The sequence below is a fragment of the Mustela nigripes genome, chromosome 10 (assembly GCF_022355385.1).
Source record: "Mustela nigripes isolate SB6536 chromosome 10, MUSNIG.SB6536, whole genome shotgun sequence".
Classification (NCBI taxonomy): Eukaryota; Metazoa; Chordata; class Mammalia; order Carnivora; family Mustelidae; genus Mustela; species Mustela nigripes.
Window position 1 is genome coordinate 58,642,756 of NC_081566.1, and position 21,355 is coordinate 58,664,110.

At 48.7% G+C, this 21,355-nt stretch overlaps 1 protein-coding gene across 8 annotated transcripts in view; it reads left to right on the top strand.

The window, feature by feature from the left end:
* Window positions 1-21,355, top strand: part of RXRG (retinoid X receptor gamma) — a 213,567-nt gene that overhangs the window by 152,060 nt on the left and 40,152 nt on the right. For 7 of the 8 annotated variants that reach the window (XM_059413399.1, XM_059413397.1, XM_059413398.1 and 4 more), the window contains one exon: window positions 8,562-8,667. Coding sequence is in view for 1 of the 8 variants with exons in the window: in XM_059413396.1 (XP_059269379.1) it covers window positions 20,284-20,332 (49 nt within the window). In the remaining 7 variants the exon portion in view is untranslated. Of the gene's footprint in view, window positions 1-8,561; window positions 8,668-19,947; window positions 20,333-21,355 lie in introns of those variants that run through there. The other variant, XM_059413396.1, reaches the window with a different exon arrangement.

Here is a 21,355-nt window from a genome sequence, read left to right on the forward strand (position 1 = left end):
CTCAGTCAGCTGAGTGTCTGCCTTCAGCTCAGGTCATGATCTTGGGGTCCTGGGTTCCCTGCTCAGCAGGGAGCCGGCATCTCCTCTCCCTCTGCCCTTCCCTCTTATTGTGCTCTCTCTCTCTCTCAAATGAATAGATAAAATCTTTAAAAAAGAAGAAAAAAAAAAGGTTGACATGCTAAGTTTTGCTATGTTTTACCACAGCAGAGATAATAGGGGTGCCTGGGTGGCTCAGTCATTAAGGGTCTGCCTTCGGCTCAGGTCGTGATCCCAGGTCCTGGGATCGAGTCCGAAATCGGGCTCCCTGCTCAGCGGGGAGCCTGCCTCTCCCTCTGCCTGCTGCTCCCCCTGCTTGTGTGTGCACTCTCTCTCTGACAAATAAATCTTAAAACAAACAAACCCAGAAATAATAAAGTGGCCCTCACCTCACATTGAAGATGGGCTAAGAACAAGTGTGTAACTTTGCACAGCTCCTGTGCACCGCAGACATGCAGCTTGATACATGTTAACTAACTTATTTTCTTTCTTTCTTTCTTTCTCTCTCTCTTTCTCTCTTCACCCCCCTCTCTCTCTCTTTCTCTCTTTCTTTCTTGTAGTCTCTTTGCATGGAGCCCAGTGCAGTGCTTGAACTCACAACCCTAGGATCTGGACCTGAGCTGAAACTAGGAGTTTGACATTTAACCCGCGGAGCCACCCAGGCACCCCCAGATAAATGTTAACATTTATTAGTAGCATTAGTCTTGATAGTTTCTGGTTCCCCAAATTGTGATTCTCTATCCCAGGGCTAAAATCAAGTTATTTCTCTAGGAAAGGGAAAACCCTATAGGGCAGCATCACCTAGCAGAATCTCCAAACACATTCCTCACTGGCATTAGGTTCTCCCTGCGGCTCGAATCTGCATGTCTTTATAATAAGAACAGAGAATGCTCATCTTAATGCAAATGAGCTCACTTGAGCCCGCAAAACTCCAGGGAACGGGTCTAATTATTTTCATCACTTGTCTGAAGTCGCATAGCTAGTAAGTGTCACTCCACATAAAGCCGTTTGTTCCAGAGCCTATGTTCACCCCCAAATCATGGCCTCCCCCCAGCCCACCATTGCTTTAGAATGTGTAGCTTATGGTCCCTTTCAGCCGTGGGTCTCTGTTTACCTGTGGCCGGTGAAACTCCTTAGGTCTTCTTCTCCTGTAATGCCAGCCAGCAGCTCAGATTTGCAGGACGTGTGTATTTCAGATGTAGGAAGCACACGCCTGGGCGGTGCTCCTGTCGGGAGGACTCTGGAAGGGCTCTAGAGGTCACTGGTTATGCGTGAGACCACTCGGTTCCGACGTGTCTCCCCTCAGAGCTCTGTGGGGCACCCCCTTCTCCCGGAAGTTCTGTTTAGTAGCTTTGCATGGCTCTTCCTCACCAATTAACTGAAGTAACATAGGCACAGAAGAAGAAATCCTCGAGCAGTGAAGAACAAGAGCAAATGAAAAGTAGAGATGTCCTTTCCCTTCCCTCACCTCTGTCTAGTCTCTGGTTCTTCTGCAGGTGATTTCCAGACTTGAACCATCAAAATGCTTTAATGCCTTGCTCTTGGTTTTTCAATTTTAAACAGGGTTTATTGATTTCTCACTGTAAGAGAGGAAGACTGTAACTCCTTTGCAGTAACTGTAACCCTCCTAATTTTACTTTTTTGTTGTTCTTCCCCAGCATAATTTTATTTATTTTTTCAAATGTTAAATAATATATTTAAATTTGTATTTCCAAAAGATGATCTTTCTTGACACCTCAACTTCAGATAGTACTTTCTGATTTTGCAAAGTGAGGAATTCACCTCCCAGCACATTTGGATGTCTATCAGCTGTTCTCTTGCTTTTCCATTGCTCATTTGAAATATTTACACTCTGTTCCATAACTATAATTAGGTTTCATATGTTTGCTGTAGATGCTGATTTTACAGATTAAAAATCAACGAGTATTTATGTTATGAATATTTAATCATTATTCTCCCCACAACCAAGTGGTGTGATTAGACCCATAGAAAGATGTTGTTCTCTCTCTTTTTTAAAGATTTTATTTTTATTTATTTATTTGAGAGAGAGCAAGTATGAACAAGGTGAGGGGTAGAGGGAGAAGCAGACCCCCCATTGAGCAGGGAGCCCGATGTGGGGCTTGATCCCAGGACCCTGGGATCATGCCCTGAGCTGATGGTAGATGCCTAATCGACCTAGCCACCCAGGTGCCCCTAAAGATGTAATTCTCTAATTGAAGGAATTAAACATGGAGGCCATTTGACTGAGGTAGCTGTAATTCTTGGTAGCCTGCCTAATTAAAACCTAAACCAGAGTCAATTCCTATCAATGTACTTCTATCCAAGAAAGCAAAATTTGAGTGCAACCAATCACAGCAGCCAACTAGGCTTTCCTAAATATGACAACTGCTTCAGCTTTAGAAGATATAATTTCCTTGTTTTGCGTATATGTCTGCTCTATAAAACTCTCTCCTCTAGTTCCTGTCTACTGGGTGCCCCTAAGCATTTTAGGCTTGCCACTGGTGGATTCCAACTGATGTCTGCTCAAATAAACTCTTCAAAAATTTAATGGGGCCCCTGGGTGGGTCAGTTGGTTGGGGATCCAACTCTTCATTTCGGCTCAGGTTCTGATCTTAGGGTTGTGAGATTGAGCCCTGTGTTGGGCTCCATGCTGGGTGTGGAACCTGTTTGAGATTCTCTCTTTCCCTTTCCTTCCATGTTCCCCCACCCCAACTCGTGGATGCGCGTGCGCTCTCTCTCTTAGAAAAAAAAATTCATGTACCTCAGTTTATCTTTTTAACACTATCTTGTTAAGACTTTCCCATTCAAAGGAGAATGTTCCCAGAATCAATGTCAGGTGGATTCTGTTTTCATACCTTCTGTCCATGCTCAGAACAGTGACACATTTTTATTTTTGTATATTTAGACTGTTTTTTTTTTTTATAAAACTTTTTGGTAATTTCATTTTCCCTGATATTCCTAACTACCTTTCCTTCTCATTCACAAACAATGCTATTCTTTTTTTTTTTTTTGAAAGATTTTATTTATTTATTTGACATAGAGCGAGAACACAAGTAGGCAGAGAGGTGGGCAGAGAGAGAGGGAAGCAGGCTCCCCACTGAGCAGAGAGCCCGATGTGGGGCTCGATCGCAGAACCTTGGGATCATGACCTGAGCTGAAGGCAGATCCTTAACCAACTGAGTCCCCCAGGTGCCCCAGTGCTATTCTTTTTAGATCATCCTGCTTCTCACTCCAATTTCTTGTTACAGGAAATTTCCTTGATTTTTAAAAAAAATCAAAATAAAAAATCAAAATCAGCTGAAACACGAAAGTTATGAACACTCCTAGCATGGGTGGGGGCATCCAGGAAGCAGCAAAGCTGTTCCAGGTTTCCCGAATCATAGAAGCAGCATGAAATTCCATGTGGCCTCCTGGAGAAGGAACTGGATCTGGGCTTCGTGTTCTTGTTTGCACATACCACTTAGTTCCTCTGCACCTTGTAAAACAGGGGGAAAAAAATCAGCCTCCATAAAACAATGATGGGTATCATTTTATGGAGCATGTATGAGGTGCTAAGAACAACACTAAGCACTGTGTATACGTTACCTTGGTCCATCTCCAAAACAACCCCATGAACTAGGGCTAACCATCATTGCAATTTCAGACACAAGGGGCTGAGATTTAGCGAGACTAAGCAATTTCTCAATGTGGTGAGTCGCAGAGGCAAGGCTTGAACCCAGGTGGCCTGACTCCAAAATCCACACTCTCCTGAGCTGTGTTCTGTTTCTGTGAAAGAACATCCCAGCTCCCTTTCCACAATTACTACTTGCCAGTGATCCTGTGAGCGTTTTTTCCATTAAGTATTGATAGTAACTACTTTCAGAGCCATGAATTTTGAGGGAGGGCCCTTGACTCTTGAAGACACTCTTCTCAAAGGGGTCTGTCTTCCTTTCTTAATGTGCTTGCTTGTTTTCTAGGTCCCCTAGAGAACTGTCACAACAGGATATCAATTCATTTCACTTCCAGGTTACTTTTACTCTCTCTGAGCCCCATGCTCAACTCTCCGATTTCTCTTTGTTTGACTAGAGTATGCTTTCTTTCTTTCTTTTTTATTTTTTAACAAGATTTTTATTTATTTATTTGACAGAGAGAGACAGAGAGCGCACACAAGCAGGGGAAGCTACAGGCAGAGGGAGAGGGAGAAGCAGGCTCTCCGCCAAGCAGGGAGCCTATAGGGGCGGGGGCATGATCCCAGGACCCCAGGATCATGACCTGAGCCAAAGGCAGACGCTCAACCGACTGAGACACCCAGAAAAGCTTTCAAATAATCACTATTAAAAGGTTGCCGTGGATGTCAAATGTCTGATCTTCTGCATACAGTCTGATACATGTTGCTTTACAGATAACCAGCTTTGTTTTTTCTAAATGTTTAGGTTTTTATGTATCTTTGACGTTTCGAAGCTCTTACTGGGATATATTTGAGTGGAGGGTCTGATCTGTGGTTTTCGTAAGCTCCAGGCATTGTCCTTCTTCCTTTGTTTTATCATTTTCTCTGTTCTCACTTTTGGGAATGCTCATTAAAAGGATGATCCACTTACTGAGTTGATCCTTTAAGTCTCAACTTTTTGTCAAAAATTTTCCATCTCTTTGTCCTTCTGATTTACATGGGCTGGAGGTCTTTCTGAATTTGTCCTCCAGTTGTTCTATTAACATTTTTCTCTTTAGCCACTGTGTTTGTCATTTCTAGTCTCTTGCTGTCTGGATGTTTTATTTTTACAGTAACTTTTTTTGTTTTATTTGTGTACTATCTCCCTGAATCTTTCTGAACACGGGAATTAGAATTATTTAAAAGGTCTCTTCTGTTTTGTTTTCTCTGGGGTATTTTATTTCTTCATCTAGATTCTTCTGTGATGCTGATTTTTCTCAAATACCTAGTAGTCTTTGGAATTCCACTCCTATTTTTTTGAATGAAGGAGAAAGTTTATTAATCTCTGAAGCCAGCATGAATTTCCTTTGTGGATGTGGAGGCCTGTTTGTTTACCAGGTCTCTCTCCTCAGTGGAAGACAATTAAGGTCATAGACAAAATGTCTGCACTCATGCTAGTTAAAGTCTTAGAGATACAAATATCATATATATAATGGGATAAATAAATGTAAAATTTTGATAAGATTTGGTGAGAAATAGCGGGGTTTATGAAGTAGTGTAGTGGGGGGATTTAATTTAGATTGGAGTTTTAGGAACGGATTTGCTGATGAGGCGACATTTATACTGGGTCCAGGAAAATCGGTTGGAGTTGCCTGATAGAGTTGGCATGAGAGCCTTTCAAGCAGCAAGGATAGCGTGGTTAAAGACCCTGGGGCAGAAAGGGTGTGGCATGTTGTAGGCACTGGAAGGACAGCTGGGCATCTATGACACAGTGACAGAGGTCAAAGAATATGAGTTTAGTGTAAAGAAGTAGCCAGGGGCCAGGTCATGGGACCTTAAAGATCAAGTTATGGTAAAGGAAGTTACTTTTCAGTTCAATTATATGTCATTGAAGGATTTTAATCATAGGAGTAATACAATCAAATCCACATTTAAAAAAAATCTGGCTATTGTGTGGCTAATGGAATGGAATGGAGAGCTAACAGTGGAAGTGGGGAAAAGGAGGTTTTTGTAGTCGTCCAGGCTGAAAAAGATGGAGACCGAGCTTGGTACGTTAAAGGTGAAGAGAAGGGGCGCCTGGAGGCTCAGTTCTTAAGCGTCTGCCTTTGGCTCAGGTCATGATCCCAGGGTCCTGTGTTCGAGTTCCACATTGGGCTCCCTGCTCAGCAGAGAGCCTGCTTCTCCCTCTCCCGCTTCCCCTGCTGTGTTCCTCTCTTGCTGTTTTTCTGTTAAATAAATAATCTTAAAAAAAAAAAAGTAAAGATGAAGAGAAGAAGTGACAGAGTCGGGTGGGGGATGAAGTAAAAGGAGCAGGAGGGGAAGTATCATGACACACATCCAAGTGTCATGGATGACTTACATTGCTGGCTTGAGTAACATGGTGACTAGAGAGGCCATCTGGGGGTGGAAGACCCTGGAAGAAAAGCAATTTGCAGGCAAGATCCCGTGTTTACTTGGATTATGGCAGGTGTGAAATGGTTGTGAGACATCCAAGCATAGAGGTCTCGAGGGCCTGAGAATCCTTGGGTCTAGAGAGGATCGTGCCCAGGAGGCCGAAGGATCGATCTTAACGAGAGAAGAGAACAGTCGGTGGAGTTGACTGCTGTCCCATTGTCGAAGAAACGGTAGCTAAAGCGTATTAATTCAAATCTGAAACAAAGAGGTTTTTGGTGACCTTGGAAGGAGTGGAGGCAGACTATGTGGACTGAGAAGCAAGTGGAAGGTGAGCAGACTGATGGCGGTGGGGGTTGGGGGGAGGCTGCTTAGCACCTTCGGGAAAGGGAAGAGAGGAGCAATGGCTAAATGGAAGTGTAGCATAATACAGATTTCCGCACCAAAATTATTCCCTAGATTATGCCTTGAGAAGGGCAGGAGCCATTTCCTATACTTCTTTCTGTCCCCTAGGCCAGCACAGTGGCTGGAATGTGGGAGATAATCAAACCATGCTTATTGAACCTCCAGGAATATACGAAGCCCTAGAGGGGGAGCCGCTCTAATGCTCCGTGGCAGGGAGAGCCGGCTCAGCACCTGGCCTGCAGTGCATCCCAGACCGTCTGTCAACAGTTGTGACTTGTGTGACTTGCCACCGTCAGCCTGACCTCTTGGGGTTAAACTGCTGAAGGTTCTACCTGAGAAGGAGCAGAAGGCTCCCGTGGGCCTGCTGATAAACCCCAGGCTTGAACAGTCCTCTTGAGATAAGAACAGATGTTTCCTTACGTTTAACGAGTACCTACTACGCTCTGTGTTTTCACGCATTTTTCTCATCTTTTCACAAGTCTCTCATATTCCCAACCGCCGTTCGCATTTCACAGATGAGAGCATGAAAGCACCGAGAAGGTAAATGTATTTCCTGATGGGCTGTCAGCGGCCGAGTCAGGATTTGAACCCAGGTCTTCTGATTTCAGCGGAGGCCCACAGGGCTCTAGGAAGGCATATGGGAAATCCGCAGGATAGAAGAGGCGCAAGACGGGTTTTCATGGTCCAAGGAGCTTGAGAGCTCATCTTTTCAGTGACTTTTGAGGGACACGAAAAGCAGATGGTAATTAAATGCTCACGGGCGGGCGGAAGTGGAGGAGCGAGGAGGGAAGGATAGCGGAAGAGCTTGAGTCATTCATGGGACAAGATCCGGTGGTTGGGCCCCCGAGGGGCTGCACCAAGGGGATGCTCAGAAAACCTTCGTTTTTGGCTTCAACCTTACAGCTTTTCCAGGGAGGTGAGGATTCCAGGATTTGTTGTTTGTTTGATTTGCTGTTCCTCAACTATGTGCCTTATAAAATGTATGAAGGGGAAGAGGCTGTGACCACTGACGTACCAAGGGCAGGAAACAATACATCCAGAGGAATAAAGAATATTTTGTTAAAATTTTAAAAATATTTTAATTATCTTTCTCCTTGTAAATGTAATCAGTAATAGGAAAACGTAATAGGGAACTCATAAAATATTGAGAATTTTGCAGAAGAAAATAAAAATCACCTCAAACTTCCATGACCTAGAGTCAGTCGTTCTGTGAATTCTGCCGTCTTCCAGTCTAAAGAATATTTTTGAAGAAGTCCAAGGCTCCTTTGAGTTCACATAAAATATTTAAAGGGAACTTAGACGGTCCCTCCTTTTTCCTGCAGGCAGTAACATTGATCTTACATGAACAGGGGAAGAGAAGAGCCTAGTTTTCCTTAAAAATCCCCAGAAAAAGAATATTCTTAGCCACGCATGCTATGACATTCCAGGGGACCCCACATCCTGGTAGAAGGGAACCCTCCAGTTCCAAATATAAACCCTCCTCTTCCTCAGATCCAACTCGTCTCGTCCTGGCAATGGTAGAAATATCGACATAGTCAATAAATCCCAAAATAGCCACTCAATTTGCCCTTGAGGCAACTACTATTTTACAGAAGGAGTGTGAGCCCAAAGAGGAGCTAAAGCCCAGAAGGAAACAGGCTCTTCACCCTGATGATCATCTCAGGACCTCCCTTACGCTGAGGAACCAGCAGGAGGGAAGAAAAAGGAAATGAAGGTTAAGGAGGAGACAGTTAGGGACCATTGGAAACGGAAGCTCTCTTCATAACAGAATCGGAAAAATGTCTGTGAACAGATGTTCTTGTCTTAAAAAAAAAAAAAAGGCCAAGGATCTTACAGCTGGCCGGGGGTCCGCTGCACCCCAAACCGAAGATAGTAAGACTCCGTGGCAGAAGGCAATGCGGATAAGACACCCAGTCTAGCATCCGCGGCACGCGAGAACTCGTGACGCATGAATCCCCTTTCTTGCTGCATCTAATGAGCTTTCCTTGCCCTGGTAGCCTCCTGGGCTGTGCGGCATGTCCTCGGAGGGACAGACGATATTTTAAGAGAGTAGCAAAGCTTGATGGTATGGAAATCAATGTTGGCCTTGCCCTTCCATTCGCAGTGTGCAGACCCGGGTTCTCCACATCGGCAGGACTCGTGGAGAACGTCGTCCAGCAAGAGGCCATGCCAACCCGAGTTGTAAGAGTTCTCCTTGAAGTCGTTCATCGGTGAGTACGAATAAAACCCATGTCTCTAGTTTTTTGGTAAATTCACGAACTGCTTTTGCCCAGATTTTTGCACATGCTTTTAGCTTTAAAAAAACAGCGGGGGGCTAGCAGGTTAAGTAGCCAGGGGGCATCGTCAACTGCAAGAGTTGCAGAAACTCTGGAGATACTCAGGATACACGCCAGCCAGCAGAGCGCAGCCAGGAGAGGCTGGCCGGAGAGGCAGGCATCCCCGGTACTGTTTGCTCGTGCCCTTTGGTGCTTCCTCTGCGTCTGTCCATCCGTCTATCCGTGTTTGCATTTCCTCCACCCCCATCCCTTGTGCATCCCCACCCCCCTTTTCCCATCTGCAGGCTCCCTATTCTTATCAAAAGCTGCTCCTCTTCTCCAGATCATGTAATGCCCGTTACCATGGCACCCAGTACTTCACGTTATTAAGACAATCTCTTTATTAGTAAGCCCGCTCCTCCCAGGATGCCAGGCGCTTCATCTTTGACAAGATGATGAACCTGTGTCCTGGGAGGCTTAGGCACTGTCAGGGGGTCAGGACAGACAGGCTCAGAGAGCTTGGACCTCACACCCTACTCGTGGATCGTGCCTCACTGCTTCCTGGGTGACTGGGACGCACAGTCCTGTCTCCTTTTCTTTTCATCACGCACTTGTAATAATTATACATGTTATCACGCTTCACATTTTACAAAAGGCTTTCAAATACATCCCTGCCTTCAATGCTCACAGTGTCCCTGCGAACTAAGAATTTTGTGCTCATTTTAAAGGCTGAAGGAACTGGGAGCTGACGTTCAGGCAATCTGACTGTTCAAGGTCATACAGACATTCAGCACCAATGGCAAAGCTACGGCCACCCCTCTTTCATCGACAGATGGATAGACAGGCACACAGAGAGACAGACGAAACATTCTATGCCTTTTGGGGGCTCAAGAATCATTTGTTGATTTATTGGACTAAATGTGTGCTCTTCTGAATCAAATGTGACGTTACTGACTCACCATCACTGGCTTTGGAGACTATTTTCCCAGAAAGGATTAGCTTCAACAGTTTCTTTTTGTCCCCCACCCCTTTTTTTTTTTTTTTCTTTTGAGTTCCTAGCAGGTGCTAGGCATGATGGATGGCATGATGGGAGTGTTGGGGGGTACAAGAGTGTCCTGTATCACCTGTATTCCTGGGCAGTGCAGGATGGGTGAAACACACGCTACCCGCAAAGCTATCATCTAGCACAGAGTGTGATAAAAGCCAGTCGTCCATTCACCAACGATTGGCTGCCTACCAGCCATGACCCAGGATTCAATGATGAATAAAAGAGATATAGGCCTTGCTCTCATGGAGCGTTCTGTCTGTGGAAGGAGACAGGAGTTAAGCAAAGAGTTACACAACCGTTGAATTGTAATTGGGATGTGTGCTGGCCAGGGAGAGTGGAGGTAGAACCAGAGCGTGGAGGGGGCAGGGATGGCGGTGTGTGGCACGGAAAGCTTCCTAAGGAAAAGTCTTAGATCCACAGAGGTGGGAGGATATGTCTCACTGCCCCCCACCCCCCGAGGAAACTGAGGTCCCTGCCTCATCACAATTAGGCCAAGCCCTCAGTGGACATTGAGAAAAGAGCATGAGTTTCAAAGGGCACGGAGGATGGGTTTTTAGTAGCAGGAAGTTCAGTGATATTCATCTGTGGATGTGTTTCGTGTTGAGAAATCTCAGAGGTCCCAAGGCTAAGGTAGATGTGGGTCACGACAGGGAGGTACTCAACACTGGGAGGTGGGGGGGGGGGGGGGGGGGTAAGAGGAGGGGGGGGGGGGGGGGGGCGGGAGTTTTAAGAGCTGGGAGAGAGAAGGAGATACAGAAGCCATGCCAGGAGAAGTGGGGGAGGGGGAGGAGAGAGAGAGAAAGAGAAAGAGAAAGAGAGAGACTTAGCTGGAAGCATCAGGAAGAGGGGGCATGCAGTGCCCAGAGAAGGACCAGCTAGGACTCAGCTAATGGGGACGGATAGTGGGACGGACGGTGTTGCAGGAGGACAAAGCAGCGTGAGCGAAAGCAGAGAATAAAGGAGGAGTGTGCCCGTGTGTTTGGGGCAGAGCCCGCTGTGCACCTTTCTGGAGACTAGCGTGTGCTGAGTCAAGGGGAGGGCTGAAGGTTTGGAAAAGTGGAAGGGGGCCCAGGGTAGATAGCTCTGTGGGCAGGGAGCCGCCGTGAGGTGTATCCAGTCTGGGGAGTCCCCTCCGAGCCATGCGTTAGTAGATTGATCTGTCGGCCATACGCAGGATGGATGGGAGGGAAGGCGGGACCTGCCCCTTCACCCCCCTGCCACGGTCCTCCGGGGCTGCCAGGGCCAAACTGATCCGTAAATGGCACTTCTAACTCCGCCCTCCGCCTCCTTTCCAATGGAAAAGGGGTGATGAATTTTTAGCCCTAATCGTGATTGCTTTTTTAAATTACCTAGCATGACCGATCCTTCCCTGAAATACAGAAAGGGTGTACCCCTGCCCGTCAAACAGCTGGGAAGTAATGGATGTTCCAGAACTACTGAGAAGATTAACTGAATTTCCTCCCTTCCTGCTTTAGCTTTTGGTGGTCTGAAGTCCTTGAGGATTGTTTTCTTCCGCTGGGATGTCCTCTCCGCCACCCCTGCCTTTTCCACCTTTGATTTCAGAGCCCTTCCAGTCTTGGCTGGCTCAAGCCTGTGAAGGATCTAGACCAGCCGCATCCGCGTGGGTCCGAGGGGGGAGGGGGCGGCATCGGCCTCAGACGGAGGCTTTGATTAGGCGGCACAAAGGCTCCAGTCCTTAAATATCTGTGCCCAGCCTGCTGATGTGTCTGAAATTCCCCCTTAAGAGTCACTGATGTTTGGGCAATTCCAGAAATAACGCTTCTGCTAACAGCTGCCCAGGGTGACGTCACAGGCAGCCAGAAAAGCCTTCCTCTCCCCTCTGGGCCATTGCACCAGGGAACTGCTTCTAGATCTGCCTCTCCCCCACCGTCCTTCTGTCCCTGAAGCCCCAGCTCTAACTGGCCATCCTCTGGGGCTCCTTTTGCCAGCCTGTTCCTCTCCAGCCAGCCCTCTGTATCCTGAAGGCTTTGAGCTATTTCTCGTCTCTTGGGTCTCCTTTCTCCCAGCTAAGCCCTTCCAAAACCGTAACCACAGGCAAACACCACCTCTCTCCTACCTCACTCCTCCCTCACCCCTGACCTCCACCCATTTTCCAGAACCTTCCTCTGACCAGAGCCTTGGCCTCCTGCTTGCTGGGGACAGAGGTTTGGACAGTTCAAGGATTGCATCTTCAAGGTGAAAGGTGGTAGGGGGAACACAGCATTTAGAGTCAAAAGAATTTCCTATGCTTGACTCCACTGCTTGTACTAAGCATGACTTCAGGAGCTCGGGCTGTGACACTAATGTCACAACATGAATGTTGGCTTTATGGAGTAACCAGGAGGCGCCAATGAGTAATCTCGAACCCGGCAACCTGGCGTGCATACTCCAGTAAGATCTGGTCTTCTCTAGATACCATTCCACAAAGCTCTGATTCTTAAATGTCACTGCCTATGGGAATTACCTGGGGAGCTTGTTAAAGACCCTCATGCAGAGGCCCTCTCTAGCCCCAAAGACTCTGAATCAGAGGCAGGCCCCAGAAGTCTCTTGGTTTAACAAGCTTCCCGGTTGAGTCTCGTGCAAATGGTATGGACCTCTGAGCCGCTCTGCTGCGGGGGTAAATGTCTCCTATCCCGACTTCCTCCACTCGTTCTCTTTGGTGTCCCAGGGTTGGTACCAGCTAAAGTGGGCCTGGTATTGCTTCCGAGGCTACTCTAATGCACTACGTACCGAGATCTCTCAAACTCTCTCTGACGTTGCTAAACATGGACTTTAAGACCTTCCTTATGCCCCACCTCTGCCCCTGATCAACTCTCCATCTGCCTTTAGCCATTTCTAATCATTTTTGCTCTTCGGCAGTTACCTAAATGCTGGTGGTTTATGCAGCTCTCGCTCAATGCCTTCTGGAACTAAATGCTTTCTGGCCTTTTGGGATTAGCTGCCTGGAAATAGAGTTAGTTATACGGGGTTCGGCTTTTGGCAGTAAGAGAACTATGTCTTGGCTGAACACTAACTCAAAAGGCCTTCCCCGTTAGAGAGAAAATCATGACAGCGAGATAAATTCTCATGTCCTAATATCCAACATCCTTTCCCTCTGCGGCTCCCTTGGGTTTGCTTTTAGTAATATTTCATACCTGCTTATAAATAAGCTATAAAAGCATGCTGTAGACGGTCAGGTGTTAGGCACAGGGGAAATTTCATTACTGCTGCTTAGACAATTGCGGGACCTTCCTCTGATGTGAATTCCTGAGAACAGAATGAGTCCAGTTTTGCTTCCGTTCTCCTTTGTGGCACCTAGACACTCAGTGGCTCTTCTGAGGGGACAAGATAGAGGTTTTGTTGCCCTACGGAGCCCATGGCCAGGTGCTTGTACAAGCAAACCCCGTCCACAATAACGGACACTTGCCCTTATGTAAATTTAGCCCTGTAAGTGGTGGGGCCTTTGCACTGCGTTGGGGGTCCTGGTGAGTTTCCTGGCGTCCGTGCCTGTCCCACCCCGCCCAGCCGCCAGCAATGATAACCTGCCGCCCGAGGTCACTGGAGGGTATATTTAGAGCCTCTTCCCCAAGAGTGAGCTGGGTCTGAAAATAGATCGCTTGGCCTGTGTGTGTGTTTGGGTCACAGCCTCTAAATCTACACCTTGAATATATGCGGCCCCTGGCCAGCCCGATGGATGTCTGTTCAGCAGAATAGGAGTACCAGGGACCTGGTCTTGGGGGCTGGGCTCTACTCCAGGATGTCGTCTTCCCTCTACGGGACTTGAGCAGGCCTTCCCGAGGTCTGGTGCTGACATCCACCTCTGTGGCTGTGAACCCTTGGATCTGGACCCAGTCTGGATTAGAGTGTCCCATATTTGAAGTGCTGGCCTCTCTCTAGAAGAGACCAGATGTTTCCCTCTGGTCTCAGCTCTGTGTGATCACAGTTGCTCTGTATCCTGAGAGCCCCCATGTACTTTGCAGCTGTGGTCGAGTTGTTTACGACAGGGAACATTTTATGACCATCATTTGGGAACCAAGAGATGGAGGCGTCTCTGTAACTGTTCTTTCCACCTTGAACATGTTATGACAACATTTTGTAGTTAGGAGTTAAGGGCAGTTGAAAATTACCCTTAAGCTCGTAGCTTATAGGTCCGTGAGAGCAGGGATAGAGCCTGTCTGGTTCATAGTTGTCCTCGTAGCATCCATTCAATAAGCATTTATTAAGCACTCACTGTGTACAAAGCAAAATGTTAGATTCTTTGAAACTATAAAGATGAATAAGAAGTTGTCCCTATATTCGAGAAGGTCCTAGTTTAATAAGTAATTATGATACAAAGGGAAATTAAACTGGTGCCCTAATAAATATTTAAGCAAGTTTTTTGGAGGACAGTGGAAGCACTAACCATCATTAAGGGAAGATTGACAGAGGAGACGGCCTTAAGGTAGTGCCTTTAATGAATAATGGCAGAGGGGATGGGGAGTGAGTGAGTATGTCACACACAGTCCCAGCAAACCTCAAATCAGTATATGCTAAATCCACGCAGCGGATGGCCTCAGCCACCACCTCTCCTGCTAAGCAAGAGCTTCTTGGGTCCATGTGTCCCAACTGTGTGTCCCAGCAAATGGGTGAAGTGGATCTTGCCATTTCCTTGGAATTATCCCAGGAAGCTGATGGCTCCTTCTTAGCCTCCTATTAAAGGAAGGTTTTCTTTCCTTAAGTCAGTAGTTCCCAAAGTCATCTAGCTGGGCGTTAGGAGCACCAGGGGTTTTTAGCCCTTCTTAAACCCAGACCACAACCCCAAACCAGTGACATAATCTCTAGAGGTGGAAAAGGCTTCTGTAATTTTTTTAAGCTTCCGGGTAACTGTAAATTTGGGAACAATTCCCTTAGGGCAAGTTTAAGTCGTCTTGTTTCACTATTGACTGGAGCCACTGGCCATGATACAAACACGACTGGTTGCTAAGCCACAGAGGACACCTTGTAGATAAAGCATGTGTCTTTGAACACCCGTTAGGCCTTATGGAAACGGCCCAGGTTTGGGGGATGGCTGAGACGGTCTTCATTTAGAGCTAATCACTCTTTCCGAATCAGACACCTCATTTCCATCCTCAGAGGCTCTCAGTCCCCAAGACGCATATATTGTCCCAATGCCCATATCAAGCCTGTCCATACAGGAGTGTATGACTCCATAAGAAGGAGTCCATGAAAATGAAAATGAGATTGTAAGAACTGTTGGCACCTAGGAACACTCACCTCCTCGAGTCTGGTACCCTGGGCTGACATCAGGAGAGGCTAGCTTAATCCACAAATGTCCACTCATTCACACATCATGCAGTTACTGGGTTTCTATGATGTGTTAGACACTGTCGTAAATGCTGCCGGGGCCTCAAAATGACTCGGACCCAGTTGCCAGTTATTTAGGTTAACCTATTCCTGCCTAGGGAGGGGACTTTTCAGATGCGTTCAGGAGAACCATAGAAGAAGGGACGTGATGAGAAACATAAGAATGGTCCCGGCTACAGGCTGTGGGAATCCAGGAGAGAGTGGTTCCAACGGAGGGCCATTGAGAAGTGCCCATGAGAACGGTCTGGGGGAAGGGGGGTATTTGGACAGAGAACGGGAAGAGGGGAGGGCTTTTCTGAGCGGAGGAGCAGAGGGAACACAAAGATGGATTAGTGGGGTGGCAGCCCTGGGAAACAGTGAGTTATCTGAATCTGCCCAGCATGTGAAGGGGACACAAAGCCAGGCAGGGAAGTTTCCAGCAGTACACCGCTGACCCGGCCCGTCGGACACAGAATCAGGGGTGAGACAATGGCACTGTGGAACTCTTGGAAGCCAGGTCATCTGTGGGGGAGACCTGAACATCGTACTCCCCAGCTTCTGGCGTGCACTGAGCTCGTTCCCTCCTCGGTGCTCTTAGACCCGCTGTTCCCTGTGCCTGGTCCATGCTCCCCCCACCGCTTCCTTTCCCCCCAACTGTATCTTATTCTTTCTTTAGATCTGAGTATAACTGTCATTTCCTCCAAGAATTCTCCCTGACCTTTCAATTTAAATTAGATTTCCCTGCTATGGTCTCTCATCTCATCCAATTATTTTCCTCCCATCACACTTATCATGGCTGCTAACGGTACATTTATATCTGTGACTATTTGTTTGCTCTCCAGCGCCTCCGTCAGACTGCACAAGCTCCGTGAGGTCAGCGACTTGATCTTGTCTCTTGGTGCTCCCCCAGGGACTGACAGGTGAAAGGCTCTCAGCAAGTGGTGGCTGAATGATACGTGAATGAATGAGTGACAGTGAGGAGAAAAAAAGGATATGTAAGACCCTTCTGTCCCATAACACATGTAATAGAAATACATCATTAATAAGGGAAGGGTCAAGGTCTCGTGAAGGACACTCTGGCTGGGTGTCAGAGTTGGGGGTCTGGTTTTATACTCATTTCTGTCACTTCCTAGTCATGAGATCACATCCGCAATCTGACCGGTTAGTGCGGCTCTCTTTCCTTCTCTGACTTCACAGCCCTGGACTCAAATTGCTCATTTATCAGATAGGGTCATAGAGTATGCCCTGTTTAATAGTTGGGAAAACACACTGAGACTTTATATACTATTGGGCAGGTGAAGAACTACACAAAGGTAACAGTATTAATTGGTGCCATCAGCTTAGAGGTATTTGCCTCTACATTTTATATCGAATAAATGGCTTTGGTTTTTTATTCATGTTTACTGCAAAATATTCTTTTGTATTTCCATTTTTCTTACACACACAACACACACACACACACACACAGACCAGTGGTAAAGCTATATCCTTTTATTACCAGGGTGAACCTAAGATATGCAGAGTCTGTGTCAAACATACTAGTGAAAACAGATGCCCTTTTCATTTACTCAAAGGCACTAATGGCTTTAATAAAAGCAGAACGTATCACTTAAGAGGAATAGATAATTAGCCTTGACAAGCAGTGAGCTCAGAATTCTTATGAATGAATTAGCTAATTCCCACCATGGACACTGAGCATTTGGTTTTTCATCCGACATCCTAATGAGAAGCCAGTAACAGCTGGGGGCAGAGGAGTGACTGAAGTCGGTGGGGTTGTCTGGGAAGGGCTTAGGTCAGGCGAATGTTGTTATATCAGTAACGGTCTTAGGACACCGCGGTGCCAGCCAAAAATGTGGATTAGAAAGAAAAGCCACACTTGTATTTCTTTTACTTAAGACAAAGTGTATGGCTTGTTATGAAAGGTGCCACAAGGAAATCATGCTGGGGTATCTTGCTATAAGCATATCAAGGATTTTTTTAAATTCAAAAATATTTATTGAGCACCTACTGTGTTCCAGCCTTTAGGCAGGAGAACAATTTATGTGGGGATGCAGGTCGGGTTGGGGAAGGTGAATGGACATAACAATGAACCACAAGTTGGGATGAACCAAGCTGTGTTCCCACAGTGAGCAAAATAGCCAGACCGGAAGGGACCATTGGAGAAAGGGAAGAAAAAAACCCAAACAGACAAACATGAAGATATTACTTCCTTGTATCTGTTTAGAACTTTGGTGTGTACAACAAACAGAACTCCCAAGCCAAGCCAAAACCCACGCAGTCCCCTCATCCCATTGGATCATGAAGCAAAAACAAAACCCAGAAACCTTAGCCAGCTGAGTGGTATGGGTGTTCCCCCTCCCCCGGGAGTAAATGAGCTTGGCCAGGGTCACACAGCTGGAGGTGCTGGGCCTTACTTAGGACTTCTATTGTAGAGCACTTTCCTCCTGATGGAGCTTAAAAGGTAGGTTGAGACAAGACAGTGGGGCCTTTCCCTACCAGGCTAAGGCTTTTGGTCTTTATGCTGTGAGCAGAAGTGGTCAGGGTCACCTAACTTAGCAAAAGGGGAAGAAAGTAGAGCCTACCACTCACTGCTGACAAACCATCTTGACCTTGACCTTGAATAAGGCTCTAAGGAGAGCTTTTTACAGGATGGCTTTTGAGTACTTGGAAGAGCCCTTGCCAGCACTGGTCCACCAGGAAGTCCGTTGTGCTGGAATACCTCATTTCTTTCTCAGACAGACATACAAAATGGTCGTTTGTGCTTTAGTAAGACTTCAGATGCTTCTGGGGGGAAAAAAATGGACAGTTATGGAATTGGGGGCTGGATTCATTTGCTTTTAATTTTCAAATTGAAGGGGGTTTTGGAACTCACCTAGCACTTTTCTATCATTCTACCAATGAGTAAAAAGGGGGAAATGACTTGCTGAAAGTTACATCAGCATCATCATCAAAATGGCTTGTACCCATTGAGAATTAATTATGTATCTGCCACCTTCTAAGTGATTAACACGTGTGGACTGAATCACAAGGCTATGGGGTCGCTGATGCCCAGGGACACTCAGTGCCTGAGTGAGGCTCGTAGCAATGGAACTGGGATTTGTACCCAGCAACGCTGGCTTCTGACTGGTTTCCTCTGCAGACACAGCCTCTTCCGGCCACACAACGAGTGTTTTATGAGCCAAGTGTCCATGGTCCTATAATTGGATGGCACGTTGGTATGCCCTAGGACATCCTTGCTATGTCCTTTTCAGTATTTTTGTCCCTAAGTTAGAGAAAATATGGGAGGAGGGTGTCAGGTCTTCGGAAGTGTCGAAATAGGGGGGAGGAATAACATGCACTGGATGGAAGAGACATGAACCCCAGAAGACTCGGAGTGATGAGTGAGCCCAAATGCAGGGAGGCAAACAGTCCCCGTGTATTCTGCACGGTCCACATCTAATGCCCGTTCTCAACGGAGCTTCTGAGGCCACCCCCCAACCAAGGAAGCCCCGGGCACATCAGGCCTTCGCAATGCTAGCCTGCCTGCCTCTTTCTTCCTCCTTCCTGACCAACCGGCTCTGATCCCCATCTGGGCCCCTTCCTCCCGCGTCATATGGACTCTGTTCCTGTCTCTGGGTCTTTACTCTTAGTTTTTTGCTGGGTTCTCTTAGCACTTGACTCTTGGGGCCTTGAGTTGCCTTGCCTCCCTCCGCGTGCCGCGCCACATCAAGGGCAAAACTCTCATCCTGTCCCAGCCCCTCAGAACTCAGCCCATGACCGCGGTGGGTCTGCTGACGGCACCTGCGTTGCCCTGCCGACCCAGACACCAGGTGGAGGAGATCGGGGTCATAGCTGAAATAATGTATTCAGGTCTGGCCAACTCCCTTCCCCTCCCTGAGGGTCTCCAGAAACTGAAGCATATTCCTAGAAAAAGAACAGATTGTCAATGGACTCGAATGATTGGTGGTACATGGGCAGGTTGAACGAGGCCAGGGCGCCCCGAGAAGTAGATTGCGGACACTGGAGATTTTTCTGTGAATTCGAAGAACCCTGGGGGCTCCTCTTATGTGACCCTAGAGCCTGTTGGCAGAAGCTACAGAAAAGAGGTAGACGTCATTTCAGTTAAAAAACTTTCTTATGGCAAGAGCTCTCTGGAAATGGAATGGGATAGTAGTGAGCCTCCCATGGCTGGAGGTGTCCAAGGATAGGCCCACAGTGTGTTGTCAGGAAAGCTGTATAACAGATCCGCACGTCAAAGGGATACCTGGACTCTGATATGTAGCTGGGTTCCAGCCTAGAGAGTCTCTGGCTCAGTGAGGACTCAGTGGTGCCTTCTGAGGGGAGCCGGATGGGATACGAGGGCCGGATGGCCGCGGTGTGTCGGGCGAAGGCATCCCTCCAGTGAATGGCCACCGCCACCTGGAGCCCTCCCTGCTCGCACGTCTTCCCTGTGAATGCCCCGGGGCTGCACCTGTCAGGCTTCTTCTGTTAGAGCTCAAACGCCACCGGCCCCAGAGCAGGAGAGGCCCACCGCACACGCGAGGGAGGCTGCAGCTTAGTGTTCCACAGCTGGGGCCCGAGTCTCCCCCTTCTCCGATCTTGTGCCCAGGAAGGGGCTCTGTTCTCTCTAGGCCCTCACCCCTGCCCCCCTGCAGGAAAACAAAAACCCAGTGCAGAGGACGGACTGGAGCCCGAGTGCAAAAACGCATGTGCCCAGCACCCCATCGATGTGCGTGGGTGCCAATCATGGAGGAGCGCCCCCCGCCCCCCCCCCCCCCGCCCCCCCCGCGTCCCCCGGCCCCTGCCCCCGCCGCCCCTCCCCGGCTCCCGACCTCCGGGGGGGCGGTCACGCCGCGCCGTGGGCTTCCGGGACGCGGGGCCCGCCGCCGGCAGCGCCCCCCGGGGAGGCGCGGAGCCGGCGGAGCGCACGCGGCGGCCCAGCCCCGAGTGAATCAAAGCAACAGGAGCCCGTGCGCGGCGGGGCGCGGCGGCGGCGCCGTGCGTGGTAAGTGACAGGCACCAGCTGCCGCGCCGCCCGGACGCGCGATGTGGCCGCTCCGAGCGAGGGGCAGATTCCAGACTAATCCCGGGGGGCCGGCCCAGCCCGAGCTGCCCGGGCTGCGAGGAAGCGATGAGCGCTCCTGTTAGCCCGAGTTGAAGGCAGCCCCGGCGGCGCGCGGGAGCCCGGGAGGCCGCGCTCTTCGGCAGACGCTCGGGAGAGGAACATGAACTGAAGAGGAAACATGTACGGGAATTATTCTCACTTCATGAAGTTTCCCACAGGCTTCGGCGGTGAGTCCGGCGCCGGGGCTGCCCCGGGGTCGGGGGTGGGGGGTGGGGGACCTGTCTGGAGGGGCCGGAGGGGAGCCGCGACCTGCGGGCACGCGGCTGCCAGTGAATTAGGAGGAGGGCAGGGGTGTTCGTCCGCCCTGGTCGTGTGTTTCCGCGGAGTGGGTCTGTGCGTGCAGGGGAGAGGGAGGGAGAGGGGGTGGTCGGAGGCGAGGATCCGTGCACAGCCGCAGGAGCGAGCAGAAGAGCGGGCGTGCAGACGCCCCGCGGAGCGCCCCAGCCACCTGCCCGGGAATGGGTCGGAGACCCGGCGGAGCGCGAGCGTTGTTAGAACCCAGTGTGTGTGTGCGGGTGGGCGATGTGGCCGAGTCAGAGGGTATCCCTGGGACGTAACCTATTATCCAACTTGTAAGGAGAAAAATGTGATGAAAAAGGCTTTTTGCCTCTCTACTAAGAGCCCCTGCCATACTTGGTCACAAGGGCATGCTTGTTTTATTGAAACGCAGATCTCCCTACAGTCGGATTTTTAAAAAAGAAAACGGAGCACTTGAATTTGCCACCCTGTTTTCCTTCCTCTGTTGTCTTCCCTTTTGATTTGCTAATAGCCTCGCGCCCCCTCCCTGCTGCTTTCCACTGCCAGGGTCCCTGCTGGCAGTTCTGTCCGGAGGGTGGAGGGTCGGATCTGGGTGCGGGAGTCTGCGCTCCCGGGACTGGCAGGCGGAAGGTCCAAGTCCCCAAGCCCGGGAGGGCAGCCCCGGCTCACTTTTCAGGGGCCGCCTTCCGTGGGACTCAAGGCTCCCTCGATTCAGTGGCAGAAGCAGTTCAGCCGTCCAGCTTTGAATAAATGGAACCAACAGCTGACCGACTGGCCTGTCACTTGTCAGCTGGTGGCACGAAGCTTGTGCTCTTGGGAGCCAAAGAGGAGCTTTTGCCCTGCGGATGCTGGCAGCCAGGACAAAGCAGAAATTCTTGTTAGGTCTTGAGAACTGAAAAGTCCCTGCTCTCCCGACCTCCTGTGTGGACAGA